General features: G+C 55.0%; 1 protein-coding gene across 1 annotated transcript in view; it reads right to left on the bottom strand.

Moving 5' to 3' along the window:
* Positions 1–24950, bottom strand: part of PRSS12 (serine protease 12) — a 68326-nt gene that overhangs the window by 42011 nt on the left and 1365 nt on the right. Inside the window, exons 2-4 of the mRNA XM_036303271.1 lie at positions 14455–14593; positions 10181–10353; positions 6474–6630 (exon numbers count right to left, since the gene is read on the bottom strand). Of these exons, the coding sequence (XP_036159164.1) occupies positions 6474–6630; positions 10181–10353; positions 14455–14593 (469 nt within the window). The remainder of the gene's footprint in view (positions 1–6473; positions 6631–10180; positions 10354–14454; positions 14594–24950) is intronic.

The raw sequence follows: 24950 nt of genomic DNA, 5'->3' as shown, positions 1-24950 counted from the left end.
GCGGGCAGGGCACCTGGGATACAGTGTATTCAACAGGCGGGCAGAGCACCTGGGATACAGTGTATTCAACAGGCGGGCCGGGCACCTGGGATATATTGTATTTAACAGGCGGGCAGGGCACCTGGGATACAGTGTATTCAACAGGCGGGCAGAGCACCTGGGATACACTGTATTCAACAGGCGGGCAGGGCACCTGGGATACAGTGTATTCAACAGGCGGGCAGAGCACCTGGGATACAGTGTATTCAACAGTCGGGCAGAGCACCTGGGATACATTGTATTCAACAGGCGGGCAGAGCACCTGGGATACAGTGTATTCAACAGGCGGGCAGAGCACCTGGGATACATTGTATTCAACAGGCGGGCAGGGCACCTGGGATACAGTGTATTCAACAGGCGGGCAGAGCACCTGGGATACACTGTATTCAACAGGCGGGCAGGGCACCTGGGATACAGTGTATTCAACAGGCGGGCAGGGCACCTGGGATACAGTGTATTCAACAGGCGGGCAGAGCACCTGGGATACAGTGTATTCAACAGGCAGGCCGGGCACCTGGGATATATTGTATTTAACAGGCGGGCAGGGCACCTGGGATACAGTGTATTCAACAGGCGGGCAGAGCACCTGGGATACAGTGTATTCAACAGGCGGGCAGGGCACCTGGGATACAGTGTATTCAACAGGCGGGCCGGGCACCTGGGATATATTGTATTTAACAGGCGGGCAGGGCACCTGGGATACAGTGTATTCAACAGGCGGGCAGGGCACCTGGGATACAGTGTATTCAACAGGCTGGCAGGGCACCTGGGATACACTGTATTCAACAGGCTGGCAGAGCACCTGGGATACACTGTATTCAACAGGCGGGCAGAGCACCTGGGATACACTGTATTCAACAGTCGGGCAGAGCACCTGGGATACAGTGTATTTCAAACCTGAAAGATGATGTGTGTGCACTCTTTCAAAGACCACTGGGTGTTTTATTTTCTTCCTTATATTTCCCCACACTTTCCATTGTTTATAAACATCCTTTTAATGATCACAGAAAATGTTTAATTAATCAGAGAAAAACACACACTATAAACTTGAGAAAAAAAATAGGGAAAAAATTTATATATATATATATATATATATATATATATATATTTTTTTTTTCCCCCACAGTATTTCTTTAATTGACAGACAACATCTGACCTCAGAAGCAGCCCTTCTTCAAGCTTGGCATGACTGCTCGAACTCCACAGCAAGGGCCCGTAGCGAGGTGGGGGTGGGGGTGGGGGTGGGGGTGGGGGTGGGGAGACCTAGTCATTTTTGGGGAAGGGGCAATGAACAGCGTGCTTGGGACTCCAGTGGGATGCTGGGCCCCTCCCGGGGGCCTGGTTTCCAGGGTCTGACTGAGCCCAGTGCTTCCCCTCATGACTAGAGCGTGGGCTGGGGCAGCCCCTCCACCTGCCACCTGCAGGCCCAGGCTTAGGGGAGAGATCTGGGCAGGGCAGACGGGCGTGGGGGGCAGCTGCACCCCACCCACCGGCTTGCCTGGGTAGGGGTTGGGCAGAGGCCTATGGTGACAGAGACCAGATCCAGCCCAAGGATGTAAGAGAGGAGAGAGAGACTGAGTGTGAAAGAGAGAGAGAGAGAGAGAGAGAGAGAGAGAGAGAGAGAGAGAGAGAGAGAGCGCGCGCGCAGGTCTAGGAGCTAGTAGAGCAGCGGTTCTCAACCTGTTGGTCGCCAACCTGTGGGTCGTGACCCCTTTGGGGGTTGAACGACCCTTTCACAGGGGTCGCCTAAGACCATCGGAAAACACATATATAATTACACATTGTTTTTGTGATGAATCACTATGCTTTAATGATGTTCAATCTGTAACAATGAATTGGGGGTCACCACAACATGAGGAGCTGTGTTAAAGGGTCGCGGCGTTAGGAAGGTTGAGAACCACTGCAGTAGAGCAAGGAGGCCAGGATGGATGGGCCATGAAGTTGCATAAAGGTGAGGCCCGTCTGAGGCCAAGGATGCAGACCAGGCCAATGAGGGCTGGGGTCAGCAAGTTCACGTGAAGGAGGAATTGCCCCAGGCAGGTGTGGGGGGGGCTTTTTTTTTTCCTTAGGGGAGTTTATTTCCCAGTCAGAGCAGAAGCAGGGACAGGCTCCTGAGTGTTCCAGCCAGGCCTGACCTGGGGGGGAGGGAGGGGGATGCAGGGGACAGCTCCGACTGTGCACACTTGGTCCCACAGTGGTCCTGGCTACGTCCGGGAGGCCCGGGGATGGCGGCATGGAGCCTGGGGGCGGAGGCGGCAGGCCAGTGGGCCCAGAGGACGGCACCTACGGAGGCAATAAGTACCGACAGGCCAGGCATGCCATCCAGACGGCGGGCCCGGGGGGGCGGGAGATAAGGTTCAGCCCTGGCTCTGTCCGAGGGCTCTGTGGGGCCGTGGACTCTGGTCTGGCGCTGCCCACCGGGGCAGAAGGAAGAGGCGTGAGGACACCGGCCTCTCAGATGGTGCTGGAGCCACTTCTGGTTTGGCAATTTGGCTTTCCCCAGGCCCCGGAGCTGCCCCTCAGCCCTGGCTGGGGCGGGGGTGGGAGGGTTTGGGGGGGGCAGAGGGGGGCTGGCCAGGCCCTGGCTGGGGGAGCAGTGGTGTGTCCACGCCTCCTGGCCACGGGGACTGCAGAAGGGGTGGCAGGCCTGGGAGACCACATGCTCATGCAGACACAGGGCTAGAGGTTACTGACGGCCCCACAGCACACGTCCCACATGTTAAGGCATCATGGTTAGACGGTCACAGACAGCAATGGATGGACTGACCAGGGACGAGCAGGAGCAGGAAAGATGGCCGGCCCCAAGGCCCTGCATGGTACACCCCACCCACCCCACCCCGGAGGGGAGACAGACAACCGAAAAGGCCCATGGGACCTGCTCCCCACTCCCTTGGGAAAGCCATGGCCTCCGGTTGGGTGAGGACAGGTGGGGACCCTGGAGAGACCCAAAGGGAGGGGCCTGAGCTGCGGCTCCCCACCCACAGCGCAGGCGGGCGCAGCGGGACACTGGACTACCCCAGGAGGCAGGGCTGGGGCTGGGCAGGAGGTGGACGGGGCCCTGGCAGCACTTTATTCTGACCACTCAATAATATGGTTTTGTACGATAATTTTACAGCAGAAAAAAAAAATAACTGTTTGAAACTGTTAAATTCCTATGCAAATTACAGCATAGCCACACAATAAAATATGACGTCACAGTCCTGAGCTGTGCTGTTCAGGGTTCTGAAAGGCACAGAAAGGCCTTCATGTTCCTGCACGAAAGGAGCTCTAGGGAAGGTTCCCCTGGAGCTTCCCGTGTACAGATGCTTTCCCAGGTTCCATTTGCTAACATCTGGCTGCCTCCCTTCCTCTCCCTCCTTGTTCTCCGAGCTCGGGGTTAATCAGACCTCGGTATCTTGAGCACAGTAATTCCTCTGGTATTCGGGAAGCTTGCCAGCCAGCAAACTCCACAGACACCAGGGGAAGAGCAGGGTCCACAAAGGCAGCATCTCGCAGGGAAACCGCAGCCCCCTCCGCGGGCAGGCATGACGTAGTCTCCCTCGGGGCAGCAACAGATCCACCAAGACTGAGATGCAATTTGCTCAAGAACAAACCATAAATGTGGACAAGCAACCATCTGCTGTCTGCTTACCGCCAAGTGCCATTAAAAACAACTCACCTACAGAAAGTACTGAGCCGTTAAGTGAGCAAACACATTCTAGAGAAGGGCGGTTGCAGGCGCTGTTTCAATGCAAGTTTGTGAGAGAATTGTAAACGGCAGCTCAGACTGGTGGGTGCCACCAGGCCCGCGGGTGACCTTTGCTGCCGTGTATATTTGGAGACATCTTCCCTTTGAACCATCTCCCAAACACGAGTCCTCACACAGAAGACAGCAATGAGCTAATGCTTAGGCTGTAAGCACGTGCCAACACGTGAGAAAGAACCCCCCACGTGCTCAGCATGAAGACAGTCATCTTGTGGTTCTGTCTGTATGTTCTTTCTATGTGCAGGCTGTTGGCAACATGGTCTTTGTATAAGAGCTGTTGATGTGAGTGAAAAAAATCTTTGCCCTTTAGAATCACTTCTATAACTGTAAATATAATTAATATTCACAGTGTGTCATTTAAATTTTCTATTCATTTTTCTGAGCAAAAAAAAAAAAGGCATGCCTTTTTCTTCACAGAAATATATTAGTGATTTTTAAAAATGCCTTACAGCTTAAATTTAGATTAATCCATACTGTAACTGGTAATGCTAAATATGCTATTACTTACTATACCCTCGAAATCCTTACCACTTTTGACAAAGACATAGGTTTCTCAGTAACTCACGTGAAAACCAATTAGCACACCACTGGCCACGTGACTGATAGCAGTGAATACACACATTAACCAGAGTGTTTTAAAATGGCAACTTCATAGACACCTAACTAAATAGAAGTTCTGGATAAAGGAATGGTGGCTCATAAGCTCACCACCAAAAGGTCAGTCTGCTTTGAATGTTTAATAACATCCTCCAACGATAACAGTCCCTAGACTGCCCTCCATTGCCAAAGCGTGTCGCGTGCTTGCTACGTGCGCTAACGCGTTAGGCACTGAACCCCCCACGTGAGATGCATCACAGAGGGGGCCACTGCCGCTGCGCGGTATCCTGCGACCCCCGTCCCCGGCGGGCCCACCGCAGCCCACACCCAGCCCCGCGCTACGGTGACTCCACCGCCTACAATGTGCGGGAAACTGGTCCTGAAACTGACACCCAATCAGAGCAGTTCCAAAACCTAGTGTGAAGCCGGGCCCATGTGGCTCAGTGATTGAGCGTCTACCTATGAACCAGAAGGCCATGGCTCGACTCCCAGGCAGCGCACACGTCCGGGCTGCGGGCTCGATCCCTGGGTCCCCAGTGTGGGGCGCGGGAGGCCGCCGTTCAGTGACTCTCAGCGCTGATGTCTCTCTCTCCCTCTCCCTTCCTCTCGGAAATCAATGGAAATACATTTTTTAAGTCTAGTCTTAAACATGTAAGGATTAGTTAGTTTTCTCAGGAAGAGCTAGTTGGCCTCACTCCTGACCCATCCAAAGACAGTGACCGCAACGACCTCACGGTGCCCGCCACACGCGGCCGTCAGTCCTGCAGACACAGCTTGGTCTCGCCTGTGCCAGTCCACACGTGGACTGGGGAACGGCGCCGAGGCCCCGGGCCAGCGGGTCAGCGGGGTGGGGACGGCGGGGAAGTGTCGTTCCAGGCGGCCCAAGCTGTGCCTGCGTCCTGGCGGGAGGGAGGAGGCGAGCATGTCGCCTGGGGGACGATCCTTCAGCCAGAGGCTCCGTTTAGGGGATTGACACTGACCCAGGAGGTGGGCGCTCTGCAGCACACGAGGCTGGTCCCTCCCACAGTCCCTGTCACTGTCACAGAGGGCTCTGCCTGGGAGAGAGACCTCAGGGACCGTGCAGCGGGACGAGGGGGCTGCCGACCAGCCACGGTGTCAGGCACCGTCAGGAATGGTCACTTGCGATAAGGGTCAGCTGGCCACGCAGCACAATGTCCTCATTCTAAGAGATGCACAGGGGAGTATGTAGAGGTAAACTGTCTATATTTTACTTTAAAATACTTCAATATAAACACAGAGTTTTTCAAAGGAGGCGGGTGAGTGACAAAAACAACTGCCAAAGACAACGAGTGGAGACAGCTCACATTCCAAAGACGACCACCGCCAGGGACGGTCCCTGACGGCCGTGCGGACAGAGAAGCCCCCACAGGGCTCAGTGGCAAGCCCCAAGGTCAGGGAAAACACCAAATATTACAAGCCCCTAACGGAATGTCAGAGACACCTCGGCTCGCGGTGCCTACATCCAGAACCACTGGAGGGGGCTGGCGGACCTGGGGCGCAGCACCGTGTCCCGGGCAGTCCCCCTCGCGCCGTGCGGCAGGGAGCGCGGACTGCCACGCTCTCCACGGCACACCTGCACTGCCCGCCCATGGGGGCCATCTCCTTGGCACACCAAGCAACACTGTTTGTTCTACACACCCCAACAAATAAGGAAGCAGAGGTCAAAAGTGCAGATGTCGGGGAGAAGCTGGGGAGAAGCTGGATGCTGCGGTGTCATCATGTGACTGACAGGTCTCTGTGAATGACAGGTCTCTGTGACTGACAGGTCTCTGTGGCTGACAGGTCTCTGTGACTGACAGGTCTCTGTGGCTGCCAGGAGCAACGCAAAGCTACTATGAGAAGCAGTGCAAGGCTCAGCTCCCCTGGGTATAAAATCCTCGGAGCTCCGACAGGACAGAGGGGACCGCGGAGCACACGTGCCCCCTGGGGAGGCGCAGGCTTCAGGAAGCGCAAAGCTGGCATTTCCCACTCACTAAGGACGCGCAGTTTGAACACACAGCACCTGACGACGGGCAGGAAATATCAGGTTCAAAAGTTAAAGCGAAACGGAACAAGGACGAGGAGAACCAACCTGAGGCCCAGCTGCCTGCAGATGACTTCCGCGTCGGCGTCGTCCCACTGGTCGTCGCAGACGGTCCCCCACTGGCCGGCGTGGTAGAGCTCCACGCGGCCCTCGTGCGCGCTGCTCCCGCCTGCGAGGCGCAGGACGGGGGAGGCGGGGCCTGCACCTGGGAAATCAGAGACAGTGACACCCCATGACACAGGGCGGCGGATGAGGGCTCCCCAGTTCTTCCCCAGTCCCCACAGTGAAGGGGTGTTCACTCAGGCACGTCCGTGATGCGGCTCACACTCATCCACTTCACGCTCATCTCAGCCAGTGGGCACGCTCCGCACTGAATTCGCTCACACAAGCCGCTCCTAAGAGGAAGCCATCCGTCCCCAAGCATCTTTCCCAGCGGCCTGGCCTCGGGAACCAGGGGGACCCGCCCGCCCCTGCGGGGAGCACGCTGGGTGTGCGTGGCAGTGCCGTGGGGACAGACTGTTCTCCAGACGCCTGGGCATTCCCGCCCGACCTGTAACCACCATGAAGGGCACTCAGTCTGCAGCAGCCTGTTTGAGCGCAGACGTACATGGACATCCACAGAAACCAAGGCCAAGTGGGCGCCTGACACTTCATGCCACGGTGGTGGGTGTCTCGGGCAGGAGCCAGTTCAGAGTCCCATCCTGTGCCTGGAACCATGGTCCTCCCCCCGATTCCTCGGTAGCCCATGCCCCGAGCTGGCCCCCTCGCTCTCAAGTTCCCTCCACTCCTGCCTCCGTCAGGATGGCCACCCTGCCCTCCTCCCATCCCCGGAACTCCTGACACTAGACCGGCCTTGGGCCTGCACGCCGGCGGCTCCTTCTGTGGGAGTGATGGCCCCACAGGCCGTCACAGGTGCCCCCTCTCCGCAGTCCTCCACTCCGAACGTCCTCCTGGGAGCCTCCCTGGGACTTCCCCACTGCCTGCCCCCGTCTCCCTCGGGCTGCCTTTCCCTAAGTGCATGATGGGATGGTCACACGCCACGTGGAGTGCAGCACAGAGCGCCTCTCCGTCCCGGCGCCCAGGCACCCAGCACCCAGCACCCAGGGGCCGGAACACAGGTGCGCGCAGGCTGGAGAGGCGCCTGCTTGTGGCAGGGGGTGCCCAGGTGCTGCAGGGCACCCGGGGGTCCTGGGCAGCCCTCACCTCCAGGCGCTTCCTGCCAGAGTCATCAGGAAGGCCGTACGCGAGGCAGCGGGCATCTGTTCTGGAGAAGCCTGGCTGAGGGCCGCGAAGGGGGGGGGGCTGGGAGGGGGGCGGCGCAGAGTGGGGAGAGTGCTGGACTTCCGAGCCGCAGAATGCGCCTGGGACACAGCAGGCGGCCTGCCGTTTCTGGAATGAAGGCTGTGATGTGGTAAAAGGGTCAGAACAGCTGGGGCCCTATGAGGAGGCTTAGTGGCACCTCCTGCCAAATGCTAACCCTTGAGCCACAGGAGACACGCTGGCTGGCCCGGAGGCTCCCAGCCGGCACCTGGACGTGTGTGTGCGTTTGCAGCACCAGCTGAGCTCGGGGCAGGCTCGGCCCACGCGCTCCGCACACACTCGTGTCCACTGCGTGCGCGTATGCAGGTCGCGGGCTCTTATTTGCAAAAGAATAAAGACAGGCTGAGTAAGCACGGCTGTTCCCAGCATCGTGTATTGCTCCCATAATTAACTGATGGCCCAATTATGGTAGGAAACAAATTTGCATAAGTCATGTGTATTTTTCCTTTACAAGGCTTGGAAAACACAGAAAAATAATTTTAAAATGTGTAAGTTTCGCCATAACCGGTTTGGCTCAGTGGATAGAGCGTCGGCCTGCGGACTGAAGGGTCCCAGGTTCGATTCCGGTCAAGGGCATGTACCTGGGTTGCGGGAACATCCCCAGTGGGGGGATGTGCAGGAGGCAGCTGACCGATGTTTCTCTCTCATCGATGTTTCTAACTCTCTATCCCTCTCCCTTCCTCTCTGTAAAACATCAATAAAATATATATATTTTTAAAAAGTGTAAGTTTCTTAAGTTATTGCATTCTCCCCTGCGCATTGGTAAGCTTAGAGAATAGAGAAAAACAAAATATTCTCAGAGGAAATTTAAAATCACCTACAGCCCAGGACCATTATGGCACACTACCTTGCATTTTTAATGCCGTGTTTTATTTGAAAGCATGTGGTTTTTCTGGTTGTATGAGTAATTGTAAAACAGAGAAAAGCTGGAGGACAAAAGGAAGTCAACATCCCACATCCTCCCCACAAACACACAACATCGCTGGAGAGAGACCTTCCGGGAGGCAGCTGGCTCCTGCTGGACTTGCGGACAAGTAACTCCCAGAGGCTCTCACGGAGGCGGCTGCTCCCGGGCCAGTGCCCGCACAGCGGCCCCCACACGCGTTGGGACGGCGGCAGGTCCCAGAGGACGAGGCACAATGTCACCTCCCAACTGCAAACACGCACGGGAAGTCTGCCGCGGGCCCAGAGGCGAAGTCCGTGTTCACTGGTCCGAGCGATTTGCTTTCGTATTCCCATGTCCTTTACCGTAAGAGCCTCTTTTTGTCCTTCTCACTTCAAATGTGTCTCAGCTTCCCGTGTCATATATGGTGATAAGTGACCTCAACTCTATCTTTGCAACCAGGGTTTAAACAAGCGGACTGCTTACAGAGAGCAGAGAGAACTTTTTTAAGAAGTACAGAAATATCCTGAGAGAGAGAGAACTGTTGTTTCTAAGACTTTACTTCCTCTCTACTTGAAAATGTAACATCGTATCCGTCCCGGTGAGCACAGAACACAAGCAATAATGAGGAAAGCGCAGTGCTCCGTGGAGCCCCATCCGCCCGGGCTGGAGGCAGCCGCGCAAACACATGCTCGGCCAAGGGCAGCCTCCCCACAGGTGGGGACGGGAAGGGAAGGGAAATACCAGACAGCCGCTGGGCAGAGCAGACAGTGCACCGCCCGCGGGAAAGGGCGGCAGGGCGGAGAGCGCACCGCCTGGCCCCGGCCCCAGCCTCGGGCTTCCGGCCAGCTCACTGGGAGGCCCGTAACCTGGGCCTCCGTGGTTCTGGGGTGGGAGCTTGCCTTCCCCCTGACACCTGCACTCACACAGGCCCGCTGCCCTGGGGCACCTCCGAGGACACTGAAAAAGGGGTTCTGTGAGGTGCGGTGGCCCTGGGTTGCCCATTAAAATACACCTTGGTCCCCGGAAACACATCAGCCTCTGTGACGGCAGCTGCTCCCTCCTCTACGTCCGTCCCTACGAGCACAGGCCTTGTGCGCTGAACCCATTCTGCCGGTCACCTCGTGCCCAGTAGCTGGTGCTTAAGGAAGGCCGTACCCACGGGGGAAGTCATCCTGCAAAACCCACGGGGGACACGGGTGCATGACGCCCTCTCGCCCACCGTGAGCACAGCTGTGGCTGCTGCAGGTTCCCTTTGGTCTCCAGCTGACTTTCTGTCACGCATCCCTCAGGATTTCCCATCACCAAAGCAAGTGTGGCCTGCACAGCACATGCTGTTTCCGCCAGCGAGTCAGGGAAAATACAAAACACGCTGGGTGTGCGGCCGGGCGGCGTGCACAGGAGACACACTCCCAGGGAAGACACCCCGGACCGGGCAGGGTGATGCCGGCTCACGGCTGGGTCACTCTCACGGGAAGTGGTGTAACACACAGCCATCCCCTGGAACCAGGCTGACAACACCATGGAAGGAAACACGGATGAACCCCTTTACCGTGGGACACGCTGCACCTGACGGCGGCCGCCTCCGGACACGCCCCGCCCCGCCAGGCGTCCCTGGCGCACAGCTGGAGGCTCTCCTCGTCTCCTCGGCAGCGGACGCCGCTCCAGTGGACGGGGATGCGGCCCAGCCCGGACAGCGGGGTGTGTTCTGCGACTCCCTTTCTCCTGGAAGTACAACGATCGACGTTAGGTTTAGCAAAGGGGGGTGCACTTTTGTCACATCATTTGGATTTTTAAAAATGGAAGAAACCCATAAAGATGGATGTGGGAGAGAAAGGAAAACACGTGGGTTACACAAGTTTCAAGGAAATGGCAACCCGGGTGGCTTACGCATGGCCATCTTCTCAGTCAGTCTTGAAGCCACGGTATGCATGTGGCTTTAACGTCTATGGCAGGTTTTAGAAGAAAATGGGCAGATACACCCACAAAAAGAGGGACCGGGGCTGTGGGAGGAGCGGGTCACGTACGTGAGACCTGGAGCCCAGTTGGACTCAGCTCAGATGACTCTTAGCTGGGCCTGCCCACTCCTGGCCTTCGGACGTGACAGATCACTCTTAGCTGGACCTGCCCACGCTCTGCCTTCAGACGTGACAGATCACTCTTAGCTGGGCCTGCCCACTCCCGGCCTTCAGACGTGACAGATCACTCTTAGCTGGGCCTGCCCACTCCCGGCCTTCGGACGTGACAGATCACTCTTAGCTGGGCCTGCCCACTCCCGGCCTTCGGACGTGACAGATCACTCTTAGCTGGACCTGCCCACTCCTGGCCTTCGGACGTGACAGATCACTCTTAGCTGGACCTGCCCACTCCCGGCCTTCGGACGTGACAGATCACTCTTAGCTGGGCCTGCCCACTCCCGGCCTTCGGACGTGACAGATCACTCTTAGCTGGGCCTGCCCACTCCTGGCCTTCGGACGTGACAGATCACTCTTAGCTGGGCCTGCACATGCTCTGCCTTCAGATGAGGAAATGGAGAAGCCAGAGCCTGAAGAGTCTTTCTCGCTCCAGCACTTCAGCCCAGCATTTCAAAATGATTACCACCACTGTATCTAAGCAAGATGTACCGAGAGGCAATCCATTCACATTTTAAAAAGCCGTGGGCAAACTACGGCCAGCGGGCCGGATACGGCCCGTATGAAATGAATAAAACTAAAAAAAATAAAGACCGTACCCTTTTATGTAATGATGTTTACTTTGAATTTATGATAGTTCACATAAACACTCCATCCATGCTTTTGTTCCAGCCCTCCGGTCCAGTTTAAGAACCCATTGTGGCCCTCGAGTCAAAAAGTTTGCCCACCCTGTTCTATACAGTATATGCCAGTACACCTTTTACCAATTAGTAAGTTAATAGCAGGCAGATAAGCTCTGCGTTTCGCACAGCTAATGGACATACTTTTATATGTACAGATGGATGTTGCATTTAAAATAGAGGAGACGGTTGTCTGATTAACATGGCACTCTCTCTGCCTGTCTCCACACAGCAGCTCCCGCCCATGCAGCAGTACATGTCAGGAGCACGTCTGCATCATGACTGTCCTGCCGGCAAGGAGTCTGGGCTCCACTCGTCCTCCCTGGTGCTGTTCACAGCGGGCACTGGGGAATGTGAGCCCGAGTGTGCGTCTGCAGAACAGAGGCCAGCCACCCTTCCGTCCGGCAGCGGATAGGTCTGCTCACGGAGTCCATGGCCCCTCCGGCGCTCCTGCCTCCCCAGGTCAGAGCCTCAGGGGACACGGTTCCTCCCTGGTTCTCAGGGAACCAAAGCACAGGGAGATGTGCCCGTAGGAAGACGCAGACACCGCCACCCGATGCTCACACCCTCAGGCTCTCCTAGGAGACGCTCAAGTCAACATTCTTTGAGACGGAACCCTCATTGATAAAATCAGAATTACCACTCCTACCAGCACACGCTTACAGGCCCCAGCTTCCGCCGCTCCTCCTGATTCCGACCAACGCTCACGTTTAACATCAGTGAGTAACTAGGTACATTAACCCTACTTGCTGCTCTAATAAAAAATCTCAACAAAGCTTGCCTTCAAGGTTTGGTTCTCCTGAATACTCACGCCTCACCCTCCTCATGGGAAGCAGGAGGAAGCTGGCAAAATCTCACTGATTTCACTGGGGCTGAGTAACCTTTTCATTGGTATCATCCTATTAGAAACTAGAGGCCTGACGCACGGAATCCGTGCAAGAGTGGGCCTTCCTTCCCGCAGCTGCCAGCACCGGCTTCCCTCTGGCACCCGGGACCCAGGCTTCCTTTGCAGCCCCAGCTTTGTCCAGAAGTTCGTCTGGAAGGACATCTGGAAGGACGTCCGGTCTAATTAGCATATTATGCTTTTATTATTATAGATTATCACTCACTGATTATTAATGCAAAATATTTCTAAATTGCAAACCTTTCTTTCAGTCTTTTAGACCTGCATTTTTCTTAAAAAAAAATATATATATATATATATAATATATACACACATATATATATATATATAACCTATATAATAAAAGCCTAATATGCTAAGTGTCCAGTCGACCAGTCAGCTATTCAACCAATCAAAGTGTAATATGCTAATGATATGCTAAGGCCACTCAACTGCTCTCTATGATGTGCACTGACCACCAGGAGGCAGACCCTCCAACTGGTAGGTCAGCTTGCTGCTGGGGTCCAGCTGATCAGGACTGAGCAAGATGGGCCAGACACACCCTGTAGCCCTCCCGCGGTCCCTCCCCGGCTGGCCAACCTCCTGTGTCCCTCCCCAGTCCTGATCATGCACCGGTGGGGTCCCTTGGCCTGGCCTGCGCCCTCTTGCAATCCGGGACCCCTTGGGGCAGCGGTTCTCAACCTGTGGGTTGTGACCCCTTTGGCGGTCAAACGACCCTTTCGCAGGGGTCACCTAAGACCATCCTGCATATCAGGTATTTACACTACAATTCATAACAGTAGCAACATTACAGTTATGAAGTAGCAACGAAAATAATTTTATGGTTGGGTCACAACATGAGAAACTGTATTTAAAGGGCCAGAAGGTTGAGAACCACTGCCTGGGGGATGTTGGAGAGCCAGTTTTGGCCCAATCTCTCAGACCAGGCCGAGGGACCCCACTGGTGCACGAATTCATGCACCAGACCGCTAGAGAGGGAGAGTGCGCGCGCGCATGTGTGTGTGTGTGTATATATATATATATATATATATATATATATATATATATTTTATAGACTTCAGAGAGGAAGGAGGGGCAGAGAGAGAGAGAAATATCAATGCTGATAGAGAATCATGGATTGGCTGCCTCCTGCACTCCCCTACTGGGGACTGAGCCCGCAACCCGGGCATGTGCCCTGCTGGGGAATTGACCTGTGACCTCCTGATTCAACCACTGAGCTGCACTGGCAGGCTAGAAGATGCTTTGTAAAGATCTCTGGTCAAAAAGGCCAAGAAAAACATATGGCATGTGACCTTAGAAAACAGAAATCAGACACAAAAACAGAACAATAGGAATAACAACAAAAATAAAACTTTTGCTCCAAAATGGAGTCCCCGCTCCTGGCAAGACCCTCGGCTAAGGCATGGAGGGCTGGGCGGGCGGTGGGCGCTGGGCCACTTTAGTGAGGTCCCAGGGCTGCAGGGAGCGGGCAGCTCCTCGGGCGGCCCATGTCACCGGACCATCAGGGATGAGAGCACAGGTGAAGGTCACCTCTTTCTCACACAGCACGGAGCTTGGGGGCTGAAGGGAGTTCAGAGCAAGTGGCAGCAACCAGGGCGACCGCCTCTGAGGAATTCCCGTTCTTAGAACCAAAGTCCTTGCTTCCTAGGACTAAACAACTATCTGCTGAAAGAGAAAAACCAAGAGGCGCTTTCACTCCTGACCAAGGAACAGGCCCAGCCATGGCCAGCGGGGGGAGTGCCGTGGCCAGTGGGGGAGTGCCGTGGCCAGCGGGGGAGTGATGTGGCCAGCGGGGGAGTGATGTGGACAGCGGGGGAGTGCCGTGGCCAGCGGGGGGCATGCCGTGGCCAGCGGGGGAGTGATGTGGCCAGCGGGGGCGTGCCGTGGCCAGCGGGTGGCATGCCGTGGCCAGCGGGAGAGTGATGTGGCCAGCGGAGAGTGCCGTGGGCACACAGAGTAAGTGAGGGCAAGAGCTCACTCCCTCCCGGCCCTTCTCAGCAACTCTGCTGAGGAGAGTGGGATGAGGAAGGAGGACGAACCTTCCCACAAGCACCATGGTGCCCACTCGCTCCCAGTCATGTGCCCAGCCCGGGCGAGATCGCGGACTCACCCCAGCTGCAGCTGGTGACAGACGACCGCAGCGTCCGCGTCGTCCCAGTGGCTGCTGCAGACTGCGCCCCACGCGCCGTTGGCGTACACCTCCACTGTGCCTTCCACCCGGTCGGCGCCGCCACGAAGCCGGACGGCCCCTGCAGCGGGAAGAATCCCAGCCCTTCGATGCAGTGACCGTGTGGACGCCCGGCGTCCCCCCTCAGCATCCCTCTTCTCCGCGGCCACGGGGCCCGGCCCCCACGGCTCAGGCTTCTGCCCTTACATGAGGGTTAACGGGGGTGGGTGGGTTTTAGTTTTGTTTTGTGTTGGTAATTACCATCCGCATGTCAGCGGTAATTATACGGAGCTTTTCTCTGGGCAAACAGAAGTCCGGTTGGAACGCCGAAAGGGGAGAAGTTCTCATCACTCGCAGTCCCCTCCTGCCTTCCCGTGCGCCCTGAGCCATGAACCCAGTGCCCTGCCGGCCTCCGCTCCTGGGCGGGGCGCAGCCCATCTCCCCGCCTCCTCCTCCACCAGAAGGAGGAAGGGCTTTTCCCCCTTTAGTCTCAGGCAGCTCGACCTAAAGATCATGCAGTCATCTCCAAGCCCTGTGTGTGGGACAGTGGCCACTGTTGGCCTCAGGGGCCGTCGCCGGGTGGGGTGGCTGGTGTGCTTTCCCCCAGAGCACCCCACTCTGCTGCTCTAGAGGCCACAGTCTGCCTCACTCTCTTCCGTCTTTAAAGGAGCGGAAATGTCAGTGCGTTTCATCCATTCAGTGTGGGCCCAGCGAGGCCTGTACTTGTCTTCGCGTTGGTCTGGTGGACGGCAGGTGCTCAGGAGAGCACCTGGGACGTGGACGTGAGAATCGCACTCAGACAACCGCGGGAATTTCACCAAGTCCTGTGACAAGCCTCCTAGACAGGCCTTCCTTTCAAAGGTAAGGAAATGAAGAGATTAAATCCCACCCACAATCGGGGCATGTTTTGCATATGTCCAAGTTATTACGTGTGGATTTAAAATGATTTTCCAAAAACATCAGGTTCACCAACGACCCGTTCATCCCACTTGCTGCAGCCTCGTCACCGACCACCACTGCCTCCCACCAGCATCCCTGAGCATGGAACGAAGAGACACGTCCAGTTCCTCCCGATAACACGCTCACCCCACGCACACGGAAGGCGGCAGTCCATGGAGACGAGCATCGCGGCCACGCCTGACTGTGGGGCCCTGGGCCGGTCCACCTGGCGGGTAAGCTGCCACAGTCACACTCCGACCCCAGTTCAGGCTGAGCAGGGGGTCCCTCCCTGCGTGTGAGCTGTCTGGAGAGCTTTGCTGAGCTGCAATGTGTTTTCATCACACAATCTCGCCTACAAAGACCCACACAGGCCATGGCAGCACTCACACCACACATGCCAGCAGCTTATTTCATTCCAAGGACTCCATTTGCTCACCTCAAGCAGACAAGTGAGAGAGATATTTAACCTATTATCTCATTTAACCCAACACACCTCCACTGAATGACGCATGTCAAGGCCGGAAGGTCTGGTTGTGACAACAAACTGGAACTCTTACGCAGGTGAGATAACCACAGTGCACGGTAAACCAGCGCCCAGATCGCCACGCGGCTGGCAGGAGAAAGGGTGCACGCAGCTAGCAGGAGAAAGGGTGCACGCAGCTGGCAGGAGAAAGGGTGCACGCAGCTGGCAGGAGAAAGGGTGCACGCAGCTAGCAGGAGAAAGGGTGCACGCAGCTAGCAGGACAAAGGGTGCACGCAGCTAGCAGGAGAAAGGGTGCATGCAGCTGGCAGGAGAAAGGGTGCACGCAGCTGGCAGGAGAAAGGGTGCATGCGTGCCACCTAAGGGTCAGGGCAGCCGGGGGTGGGAAGGAGGACTGCATCACGTGTATGGCCGCCATGCATGGGTCTAAGGCAGAGGAGCGCTGCCAGCCTCCAGCCATCTCGCCCGCACTTCTCAGCAGCTGTGCAGGTGCCGAGAGCCGGGCTCGTGCTGAGCTGCACCTGCTGAGGACGGACACTGGCAGCCTCACCCGCCTCCCTTCAACCAGAGATCATAGTACGACAGCTCTGCAATGCACCTGCTGTCTGACTAAGACACTCTCCTTCAGAACCCACCCAGTGCCACACCCCCAGCGCCACATCCCAATGCACACGTGCCCCGCACAGTTCACCCTTTCCTCATGCGTGGCCACAGCAATTTCTAACGTATTCTGAGAGATCTACCTGGGACTCAGAGGATTCCTTAATGGTATGTAATTCCATGAGGTTCCCAATTCTTCTAACAATTTTTTGAAAGAGTTTTTTTTTTTAATCAATATAGCCCTGGCCTGATTAAAAGCCAGGTTGATTGAAGCACCTTCCCATACAACAAAAAGACTGTGGGTTCAATTCCCAAGTCAGGACCCAGACCTCGGTTGCAGGTTTGACCCCCAGCCTGAGCATGTGTGGGAGGCAACCAATCCTTGGCCCCCTCTCTCTCTCTCTATCCATCTATGTATATAAAAGCCTAAGTGGCCTTCCGACTCTGACTGGTAGCTATGACGTGCAATGACCACCAGGGGGCAAACGCTCAATGCACAGGCATAGAAACATGGAACAGGCTGATGAATATCAGAAGGAAGGGGGAGAGGGGAGGGGAGAAAGATAGTAAAGATCTTACAGGCATACTAGAGGCCCGGTGCACGAATGCACCGGTGGGGTCCCTCAGTCTGGCCTGAGGGAATTGTACCGAACCTGGCAGTCTGACATCCTCCAAGGAATCCCGGATTGCAAGAGGGTGCAGGCCAGGCTGAGGGACCCTAGCGGTGCACGAATCTGTACACTGAGCCTCTAGCGCGCGCGCGCGCGCGCGCGTGTGTGTGTGTGTGTGTGTGTGTTTATTTTCCTCTCTCTTTTTCTCTCTAAAATCAATAAAAAAATATCTTTGAGTGAGGATTAACAACAAAATAAGTATAATGATATGCTCCAAAATGGTAAAGTGTGAACACACCATTTATACTATCTGTATTTAAGGTAGGTGGTAGTTTTTTATTTGTTTTTGGTTTCCCTTTGTCCTCGCTTCATTTATTCTCTTAAAATGGCTGAGGTGATTGTCACCTTCACATAAGAAACATTCAAACCTGTGAAAAATGAGTGTGAGTTTATTTGAGCCAAACTGTCAACAACTGGCAGGAAGCAGACTCTCAAGGGATTGAGATAATGCTCCAGAAAATGGCGGTTTTTCACCTTGTTTGATACATTGCAATCTGAATAGATGTAAGTGGGTCACATGACATCCATTGCTGATAGATTAGGGAGGCGGGAGAAAGCAAAGGGGGGAACCTCTGGGATTGGATAGAGAGTAAAATGATAGACACCTGCTTCTTTTACTTAGGTGGGTGCAGGGTAGTTAACAGTCAGCAATCAACTCAATAGCAATGAGGGGCTCTGTGGTCTCTGCAGAGGGGTGCCTGTGCTTTGAGGGGTCCGGAAAAAGGGAAATGACTTTGACCTTCCAATGCTATGCTATGTGATGGCAGGTGCACAAAGACCACAGGCAGGCTCAGTTAAGGTCGAGATTGACCTTTGTCAGGAAGATTCCGGCCCAGAACGTGACTACCCACCATAAACTGCTTTTACTTTAAAAAAACGTTTTCATTTCAGACCCTCCTTTAAAGTTACTTTAGTTCTGAGTTTGCAGGCCTCCCCCGAGTCGTCAGGTTAGCGTGTGGCCCCTTTCCCCCCACATAATGGAGGCCCTCAACACCGTCATTCATCTCCCTCAGCCGACTGTCGAGGACCCAGTCACTGAGCAGCTGCACTGCCCCCTGGAGCCCCTGCGCCTGCTCCCGGCTCCAAACTCCGCGAAGAGCCTGCGATGCCACAAGCACCTGCTCCTGCTGCGGGTATCAGCCACCCCACACCTCACGCCATGCCCGCGCTCACCATGCTGCGTGAAGTATGACCGCAACCCGCCAGCTCCCCGGGAACCATCAGCCGGCAGGAGCGGAGAAGCCAGTGTGTGCGGGACACCCCGGAGCAGGCTGCCTGGCTCTCCGCGCCTGAGGCTGGTCCTCCAGGGGGCGCTGCTGTGCCCTGTGAGCTGCACAGCCGTCAGGAGCACGTGTCTGCACGAATCTGTAAGTGCACAACTACCAGGTAAAGGGGACGTACCCTTCGCTCCCTGGAAATAATGGGAAACGATAAAGCAATCCAGCAGGATCACGCCTGGTGAACTCCCTTCTGTTGCTACCCTACTAACAACAAAATCCTCAATAAATTCTAGACCAATAGCTTTTGTTTGGCAAATGTTGCTCAATTGTCACCATCTCTGATTGTCAGAACTCGAGCCCTGCTCGCTCCCGCAGCTGCACATCGGCCGGCGGCGCTCCCAGCCTCAGCCCAGGCCTCTGGCCCACACCCAGCGAGCCGGGCCTGCGCTGCCTTACGTCTCTCGAAGGCACTGGGTGGGACTCTTCTCTTCTTTAAAATGTGCACCGATAATAATTTAAAATCTGAAGTCTCAAGCGGGGGTTGTGGGTCAACAGTAAGAGACACAGTCAACATACAGACCCAACCAGGGGGAGCAGAAGCTGGACCGTGAAGCTCTGCGTGATGGCAAGAGCCTGAGCTCATGGGAGGAGCCGGTGCAAAGGCCACAGGCCGTACGCAGTGCCAGTCGGCTGGTGGTGCAGCCACTGAGGTGACACACGTCCAGGTCCCAGGATGCTCGGAATTCTGCTACCTTCACTGTCTGCCAGACGTGGAATTCACTGTCCTTTACCGTTATTTTCCTTCCATGGGGATGTATCTCCAGGCTTATAGAGCAAAGGGCACATAAACGCTTCACGTTACAGAATGTGCTTTACGGGCAACTTGGCTGAAGAACGGGAATTCCCTAAACAGAAGGGCACTGCAGGGGGCTCCCTTTACCGCGGCCCCCCTCCATTGACGCAGGTGGCCTAGAGAGGAGCAGGGCCAGAACAATGCCCCTCGCGGGCTCACGGGGTGTCAGCTCTTCAGGCTACGGTGACGGCTTGAATACCGTCCCCCCAAAGCTGCCCACGTCCTGGCACTGGGACCTCCGCGCGAACATGACCTCATCTGGAAGCAGGGTCTTCGCAGGTGGTCATTTACGATGAGGTCACCGGGATGGGCTCTGACCCGGTGTGACCGAGGTCTGCAGGAAGGGGACACGCAGGGGAGAGCGCCCTCTGACACTGGAGCCGGGGGAGGTGGGGGAAGAGCCCGGCACAGGGCCTACCGGGGCCATGGGAAGCCTGGCTCGGCAGCCACCTTCGTCCTGGGCTCCGAGTGTCCAGAACTGTGAACCAGAACGTTCCTGTTGGGTAAGCCACTCAGTTTGTGGGGTTCCGTACAGCAGCCCAAGCACCCAGCCGTCATGATACCCCCTCCTGGGCAATCCACCCCTCACCCTCCAGATTCCGGGGGCCTGCAAGAACCAGAGGAGAGAAACCACAGGCAGCCGTCCTGTTCCCTGGATCCAGCTCCCTCCAAAGTCAGCCGGAGGGAAAGACGTGCCTGCGTAGTGACCTTCTAAAGATGCGCTTACAGAACAGCACTGACTCCCTGGAAGAGGAAGAAAAAAGCGGCAAAAACAAAGACCCATCTCCATACTGTTTTCTGAGCAGAATTAATAATAAATATCTTTAGTCTTTTAAAATCACAGTTTGACAAATGAGTAAAAGGAATTTAACATTATCACACATTATCCTTTCTCATCTATCATTGAACTTCACAGAGGCACAAAATAATTAATTTTAGGCATTTTCATTGTCCTGATGGAATCAGAGAAAATGCTGGTGACATCAAGCTATTATTCTGATCCTTGATAAAAGCATATGTCAAACTGAAAGTGATATAGAAATTTCAGTTTATGGACTATTAAGAAAACACCTATTACATGTTAAACAATTTAATACACATATTTGACAAATGAATTAAACATAAACTATGTCTTATACCAAAAGCAACACTGGGAAAATATGCTAAATGGTCATTTCCTATATTAATTATGAAATACACAAAAAATTCACATTGCCTAAGAACAACTGAACGGGGGCTGTTAGCTGGATTTTTCACGTTTGGTCGGGGAGGCTAGGTTAGTTTTGATCTTGTTTTTTCCTACAGCCCACCGGACAGTAGTAAGGTATAATTTTTGTCTATGATTACATTTCCCCATAACTGAAACCTGTTTAGGCACGGCGAAACAGATTTATTATAATCACGCCACATCAAAATGAAATAAAATTACTTTTAGCACACGGAGCAGTCCCGAGCCGAGACCCCACTGGACTGCATCTGCCTCCATCAGTTCCCATCGATAATTCATTCTAACTGCCATGCATTATTCATGCAGGTGCCGTCAGTACTGAGAGAAGTCGGAAGTGCTCTAGCTCAGAATGAGAATGCATACTCTGCATAGCAATTCTACCCACTTACACTGGCTTATTAGAAGCTTATAAATCTTATCACTTATTCTTTGGTTTAAAACATTATACAGTATTATGCAAAAGAAGGAGATTCTCCACATTGTTCAGTTAGGTTATACTCCCAACAGATGCATGCGCCACCCTAGCAGAAAATTTCACAAACTGCGTGTCTGAACTGCTCACACATGAGCAAATGGCATGAGTGTCACCATTCTACTGTCCGTCACTGGGTGATGACATCATACTCTCCTGTCTCCCAGAGGAGCTGTCACAGGAAAGGTAACGGAAATGCTCAGGGTCCTGCTGACACTCGGCCAGCCTGTGGGTGTCCGCAACCAGAGGACCGGCGGTTTCTCAGTCAGCCCTGCAGGTTCTGCTCCCACTGTGAACGCGGCAAACACTCAGTGACTCTATCCTTGCCGTGTCACAAGAGTCAGCAGTCGCCACTCTGTGATCCTCACTAAAAGTACTGAGGCTGAGTGTCCATGCGTGGCTTGTAGGAGGAAAAACTCGCATTACCTAGTGCTTTGCATACAGTAATTCTATTGGTACTGTGCTAATTGGAGGAGGAGGGGAAGGAAGATACTACTCTAGAAGAGTAAGAGGCTTTAGCAAGAGGCTACACACTTCCTGGCTTTCAAGCGTACATTTCTATGACACATGACCTGTACAGTACATCCTGTTCTCACCACCCAAAGTCGGATCACCTTCCATCACCATATATTTGGCCCCCTTTACCCTTTACTACCTCCCCCAACCCCTTCCCTCTTGTAACCCCCATAACTGTTGTCTGTGTCTATGAGTTTCCATTTTATAGCCCTCATATGAGTGAAATCATCTGGTTCTTATCTTTCTCTGACTTATTTCACTTAGCATGATATTTTCAAGGTCCATCCATGTTGCTGCAAATGGCAGTATTTCACCTTTTTTTTTTTTTTTTATAGCTGAGTAGTGTTGCGTTGTATATATGAACCACATCTTCTTTACCCAATCATCTATCGCAGGGCACTTTGGTTGTTTCCATGTCTTGGCCATCATGAATAATGTTGCGATGAACAGAGGAGGGAATATATATTTGCAAATAGATGTTTTTGAGTTTTCCAGGTAGATATCCAGAAGAGGGATTGCGGGATCATATGCTAATTCCATTCTTAATTTTATGAGGAACCAGCATACTGTTTTCCACGGTGGTTGTACCAGTTGACATTCCCACCAGCAGTGAATGAGGGTCCCTTTCCTCCACACCCTCTCCAGCTCTTGTTAGTGCTTGTCTTGTTGGTGATGGCCGCTCTAACAGGTGTGAGGTGGTATCACTGTAGCTTCGATTTGCATTTTCCTAATAGCCAGTGAGGTTGAGCATCTTCTCATATACTGTTGGCCATCTGTCTTCTTGAGGGAGCTGGCTGTTAGGTCCTCTGCCCATGTTTTAAGGGGCTTGCGTGCTGAGCTGTATGAGTTCTTTACGATGAGAGCACTATGAGGTGCTGAGCCTGTCTCACCCTCAGGCATCGGCCGCCTCCAGCCGGGATCCACGTGCGCTGTCACGGGGAGGACCCCCTGCCGCAGTGAAGCGAGCTGCCGCCTGCCATGGCGGGAGAGGAGAGTGCTTCCCTTCCTTGTGGGGGCCTCACTGCTGATGGCTCCCCCTGTAGACGTGTGCACACACCTGGCTCCCGCTACGAACCGCACCCTGTGAGCCAGGCTGCTGTCACCTCACACCAGTCAAGTGGACACTGCGGTGCTGCTGTCTAGCCCACACACAGCCAACATGCCTGACCCTCACCCAGCAGGCCACAGAATGGGGGACCCTATTGGCCCCCTGACCACCACTGTGCGTGTATTCAGGGGGCTCTGATGCCTCCGGCCGGGGTTTCCCCAAATATAATGGGCAGGGGGGAGGGGGGGTCTTCAGCATCTACAGCACCTTGACTGAGCAGGTCCAGGGATCACGCAATTGGGGCCGCTGAAGGCAAGAGCCCAGGTCTGTGCGTCGTCACAGGCCCCGGTGCCTCCCAGGCCAGGCTCACGGTGAGAGCTGCTCCCAGGGCTGCTGCGGGTCTCCGTTCCCCCGGGGACCCTTGAGTACTAACTGGCAAGCTTCCCTCGACCAGGGCCCAGGCATCACCTTTCTCCTTCTCAGACATTCCTGCCCCTGGAGCGCCTGGCCCTGCCCAGCTCACCTGGGATCCCTGCTGCCCCTTCAGCGAGGCCTCAGCCAGCTCTCCACCCCCGGGCCGCTTCCTCTTCCCCCTGACGCCACTGGAGCCGTGGCTCTGCCTCCAGCTCACTTCTTAGAGGTGAGATCTCATTACTACAAATTTCTTTCCTTTTGTCCTAGTTGTTGTTTGTAAAAAAGGAAAGGAAGACAATCCTGGATATTTGTAAATCATAAGAGGCTAGAAATCCTATAACCTGGACCGAACACAGTTCCCTTCCTCCTTCCTTTCATTCCAGTTAATCCTGAGGCTCCAAAAGGAGGCCTGCAGGCCACACGGGCGGTGCTGCATGATTATGTAACGGAAGGGGGAGAGCAAAGTGGCTGGGGGCAGAGGTGCTCCGGGTAATGCTGCCATGAGGACTCCATGAGGACACTGACATGCAGCACACTCTGCCCGCGCCCGCACAGCGCGGATGCCCGTCCGCCCAGCTGTTCCCACGGGCCAGGCCGCCTTCCCCCGCTGGTGCTCAGCGCAATGAAGGCCTCCGAGAGAACCTACCACCAGCCGCTCCTCTCCGGACACGGCACAAAGCCCGGGGTTAAGAGAGGGTCCCAGCACTGCGCAGCCCCCGCAGAGCCCGCAGACACCAAGGTTTCTAACGCACAATCCGTACTCTTCCCGCCACCGCGCGCTCAGCGCACTCCTAAGCGAACGCAGGACCAAGAAAGCCACAGGGCTCTGGATCGCCCGTCGTTTGCAAGGTGTGAGTTATGCCCAATCAGTAAGCGAATGGAAAATGACAGAATGAGTTACAAGACCGAGTGTGAAAGCAATGAAACCAGCACACAGCCAGCCGGTGGCTTTCCTGGTGTGGGGTGTGGGGGCGGGTGGGGGCATCTACCTCCCACCTGGGTGGCTTCTTTTGTCTCCCTGTGTCCGTCCCTTGACCCCACGGCTCGGGGTTCTGTCTGGTGGGATTCACCGTGGGCGTAAGGCGTCGCAGGCTGTGCTGCTGTCACCACCTCGAGTGGGCAGCCCATGGGCCAGCAGCTCCCTCAGGTGGGACGTAAAGGCAGAGGGAGCAACAGAGCCCTACGGTGCCCAGCTCTGAGTTCCTGCGTTTCCTCCTTCCTCCCCCTGCACAAACGGCCACGGACGGACCGTAACAGCAGCGGGAAATGAAAAGCAGGCACTGTGCGCTGTTCGTTACACACGAGCTTTCACTACGAACAGCCTCTCTCGGGAGCCGGTGGGACAGCGCGAGGGCTCGGCTCCACACGGCCTCAGATGTTTCACAGCCACATTGGCATTCTGTCCACGGAGCACGCACAGCGATGACTTCATCCTGTGGGTGAAGGATAACGGGCCTCCCCTGCCTCTCAGTCTCCTTTCGGTCAGAGCTGATGCAATAGGAGGCGCAGATAAACGACCACTCGCGGAGAGGACAGCACTGAGCGCTCACCTCCACCAAGCACCCCGCCCATCGGTCAGCACCCGGCCCGCGAACCGCCCACAGCTCGAGTGGAGAGCAGCCTTTCTTCCTTCCTTTTTTTTTTTTTTTGAAGGAAAATTTAAAGTTTGAAGGACATAGGTTTTTTCTTCCCAGCTACAGGAGGAGGGGAGGAGGAGGGGGAGGTGGGGGAGGTGGGGGAGGAGCAGGAGGGAGGGAAGGGAGGGGAGGAGGAGGAGGAGGAGGAGGAAGGGAGAAGGGGAGGAGGAGGGGGAGGTGGGGGAGGAGCAGGAGGGAGGGAAGGGAGGGGAGGAGGAGGAGGAGGAGGAAGGGCAAGAGGGGAGGAGGAGGGGGAGGAGGCTCTCACAGGACACAAAATCCCAAGCTCAAAACGAAGCAGTCTACTGAGGCAGGTGATTCACCTTCACTAGATCTATCCAGGTGACGCCTTCAGGACCA

This window comes from Myotis myotis, unplaced genomic scaffold (assembly GCF_014108235.1).
Source record: "Myotis myotis isolate mMyoMyo1 unplaced genomic scaffold, mMyoMyo1.p scaffold_m19_p_36, whole genome shotgun sequence".
Lineage (NCBI taxonomy): Eukaryota > Metazoa > Chordata > Mammalia > Chiroptera > Vespertilionidae > Myotis > Myotis myotis.
This window is presented reverse-complemented; position numbering and strand designations above follow the sequence as displayed.